Source organism: Ipomoea triloba, chromosome 15, assembly GCF_003576645.1.
Source record: "Ipomoea triloba cultivar NCNSP0323 chromosome 15, ASM357664v1".
Lineage (NCBI taxonomy): Eukaryota > Viridiplantae > Streptophyta > Magnoliopsida > Solanales > Convolvulaceae > Ipomoea > Ipomoea triloba.
Window position 1 is genome coordinate 8,741,758 of NC_044930.1, and position 3,930 is coordinate 8,745,687.

The 3,930-nt window shown below is 35.2% G+C and overlaps 1 protein-coding gene across 1 annotated transcript; it reads right to left on the minus strand.

Annotated features, from left to right (window-relative positions):
- Positions 1–364: 364 nt before the first annotated feature.
- On the minus strand, positions 365–3,400 carry LOC116006183 (pentatricopeptide repeat-containing protein At2g20540). The gene is made up of 2 exons (XM_031246473.1): positions 3,106–3,400; positions 365–2,376 (listed from the first exon to the last, which is right to left on the minus strand). The coding sequence occupies exon 2, from the start codon at positions 2,136–2,138 to the stop codon at positions 498–500; it is 1,641 nt and encodes a 546-aa protein (XP_031102333.1). The 5' UTR covers positions 2,139–2,376; positions 3,106–3,400; the 3' UTR covers positions 365–497.
- Positions 3,401–3,930: the final 530 nt, after the last annotated feature.

The following is a 3,930-nucleotide window of genomic DNA, read 5'->3' on the forward strand; positions in this document are numbered from 1 at the left end:
AGAAAACAACGAAAAGAATTGCCTCAAAGAGGTTATGATTGTACATTGTATAGGAGGTGTGAAATTTGGTTGTTTACACGTTACTTCATTAGACTATTACATTTATATGCATACAAAATACGAAACACAATCAACTATGAAGACATATATACTCCTTCACAAAACTTATTTATACATGAGAAAAATATGATATACGAACACGTATTTACAGTTTCAAAAAAAAAATGGTAAGCATACGGTGAAGACGTATATGTAATTTCCAAAATTCCACAAATCATTTTGGAAAATCATTAATTTAGCAAGATACACTCTTTTGGTGAATGTGTACATCTACAAATGCACATTACACATTTAGGCAAAAGAGTTTTCCTACTTACACATTTCAGTCAATGATCCTTGTTCTCTATCACCTCAATGGAAAATTTGTTTTCAATGTCCAGCATACTATCATTCTGCATTGATAAGTACTTCTTCGGCTATCGAATGAACAATAAATATCAAAGAAAATGAATGTCAAGGAATTCATCCCCATTTGTGGTTTCAATTATGTTACTAGCTTTGCTCTGGTGCAAGGCCAAAAGCTGTAGCACTTGATAGATATCCTTTGAAAACGCCTTTGAATTATCACCAGAAACAAATTCTTGAACCACACTGTTTACCTCAATGAGACTGCAGCCTGGCATTTTCTTCATGCTCTTACTCCTTATAAATCTCCTCATTGCTGATACACAATCCCACTTTCCCATATCTGCATAGATGTTTGCTAGAAGAACATAGTTACCAGTATCGTCAGGTTCAAGTTCAAATAGATGCTCCACTGCAACGACTGCAGTTTCGAGATTTCGATGAGTTCTGCAAGAACTCAACAGAGAACCCCATATTGCAGAGTCTGCCTTCATCGGCATGCTCCTTATGATTTCAAGAGCACGGTTGAGGTTCCCTGCACGTGCAAGAAGATCAACAAGACAACCGTAATGTTCGATATCAGGGCTTATCTTATAATCATCTCTCATAGAATCAAAGTACCTCAAACCCTCATCCACAAGATTAGCATGTCCACAAGCTGATAATAGACCAACAAATGTGATCTCATTTGGTTTAACATTGGTCTTTTCCATTTCTTTGAATAACCCTATGGCATCGTGAGCTCTTCCGTGATTTGCTAGACCCCCAATCATCGTACTCCAAGAGATCACATCCCTATCGGACATCTCATTAAACACCTGCCAAGCTTTGTTCACATTACCACACTTTGAATACATTTCCATCAGTGCATTGCATACACAAGTCCTCCTCAATAACCCATTTTTAGCCGCATAAAAGTGAATCCATTCTCCTACCTCTAGTGCCCCCAGGTGTGCACAAGCTGGCAAAACTGCAACTAAACTGATCCAATCGGGTTTCACCCCAGCCATCTGCATTCTCCTAAAAACATCTAATGCATCCCCATAACACCCGATTTTCGTGTAACCAGAAATCATAGTTGTCCAAGAAACAATATTCTTATCAGGCATCTCTTCAAATAAGGTTCTTGCCCTTCTAACTTTACCCAACTTTAGGTACCCAGAAATAAGACTATTCCAAGAAATCACATCTCTCATAGCCATTTCCTCAAACAGCTTATGTGCTTCACTTATTTCCTCACACTTAACATACATATTTAGCAATGAATTCTCTATCACATTATTGGACTCCAACCCTAATTTACATACATGCCCATGAAATTGTTTACCCAAATCTGCGCTTAGAAGGCCTCCAGATGACCTAATAACAAATGGATACGTATATGAATCAGGAAAAATGGGCTCTTCACGTTTGAGTTGTCTCATCATCATTGTATACACATCTATGCAGGATACATACATATGCTTCTGCGTGTAGGCTCTGATCATAGAATTGAACAAATATATGTTTGGCTCTTCAACATGCTTGAATAGCAAACTAGCATATTCTATAGCCCCAATTTTATCACAAAAATCTATCATTTTTGCCACCAAGAAATTGCTTTGTGTCAATGAAAACTTAATCACTTGGGAATGTATTTTCTTCATGTGGGCTATGTTCTTACAATTTCTCAAAATGGGCATCAACATATCTTCTAACCCTTTGATTGTCAAGACTCCAGTTTTTGTGGCCATTATTTACTTCACTGATCTTTGAGGAACTCTACTTCTCTTTTGTCAGTGATGTGGGTAGTACACCAGCACAATACCCTAGATCATCATATCTCATGATCTGTATAACTGTATTCACATTAGACATACACGATATTTGTATGTGCAGCCAGAGAGAGATGGAGTATAAGTACAGAGTTCTTTGAGAATCTCTCTGGGAATGGAGGAAACTTCTCTGAGCCGGAGTAGTAGAATCCACCATCTGCGAACATCATATTAGTAAAAACAGAAATCAAATTTCAATAATTTTCTCAGGAAGAAGATCAAAAACCTTACATTCACCTATGAACCCTTGAATTTTATATTGAGAATGCTAAATGGGACAGCCCTCCAGCCCGTACTAATTTTTTTAAAAAAAATTCATTTATTAAAATTAACAAATACACACAATTAGTCAATTACACTTACAAATTGCAAAATTTGTAGTTTTGTACTTAGAAATTACAATAATAATCTAACATTCTAATTTATAGCAAATTAATAATATATGATTTATATCAATTATCAAACAAAATTGTAGTTAGTACATTAAATTTTACACAAATATTTACACAATTAAACAAATTTACTAAATTACTGAATTAGTACATAAAAAATTAAAAATGTTCCAATTCTTCCAAGTTCCAACACAAAACTCAACATTCAAGTTTCAACTTTCAAAGTTTCCAACACAATAGTGACAATACTCAGCAATCAACATTCAAAGTTTCAAGTTCCACTTGACCAAAACTCCAAAACAAGCTAAACAGTCAAAACATAATTTAAAATGTTATACAGATGCTCACAGAGTCACAAACAGTAAGCAGTAAGCAATTAAGCAGGTAAGATACTAATCACATTATCACTAACATAGTAACATTTTAACAACAAATCAGTTAATCAACAACATTAATAATAAGTAACTAATTACTAAATATTGTTTAGTGTTTACCTGGAGCTAGAGCTACTGCCGGTCTGCCGAACGGAGAAGGGAGAAGGGAGACCGGAGACGCCGAGAAGGGAGACCGGGGCACCTACTGTCGAACGCCGAGTACGGAGTAAGGAGAAGGGAGACCTGGGCTTGCGCCGCTCGCCGTCGCCGAGTTCGAGTACCGTCGCCGAGGACGTCGCAGACGGCATTAGAGAATTAGGTTGTCGCCGAGTAGGTTGTCGGTTGTTGCAGACAGCATTAAGGATTAAGGAATTAGGATTTAGGGCACAGACGCAGTACGCAGAGTGCAGACGGTGAGAATTTTAGGGGAAAGTAATTTTAATTTCTGAGGAGATTAACATAATAATTCAAATTACATTATTTGTTAAATAATAATAAAACTTTTGGGAATTGAAACCAAAATATTAAAATGTTCTAGGTAAGAATAATAATACAATAATCATCATCAAAGATAATAATTTTATCTTCTCTTCGTTTCAATTCAGCAGCGAATTGAAATTTAAAAGGAAAGAGGCCTATGAATTTCAATTTTACAATTGGAGGAAATTGCAATTCTTCGAAATTATAATTCCTTTCAATTAAACAATTGTGTCAAAGATCTTGGTCTAGTGGCACCCAGTGTCCCGGTTTACACTCCTACATTGTTGACTGTTTGTGCTTCAGTAGGTTGAGAAAGTAGCTATGAACAAATACTATATTGCGACTCGATTTTTAAAATAAAGGTCTTAGTTACAAAATTTGAAATTATATATATATATATATATATATATATATATATATATATATATATATATATATATATATATATATATATATATATATATA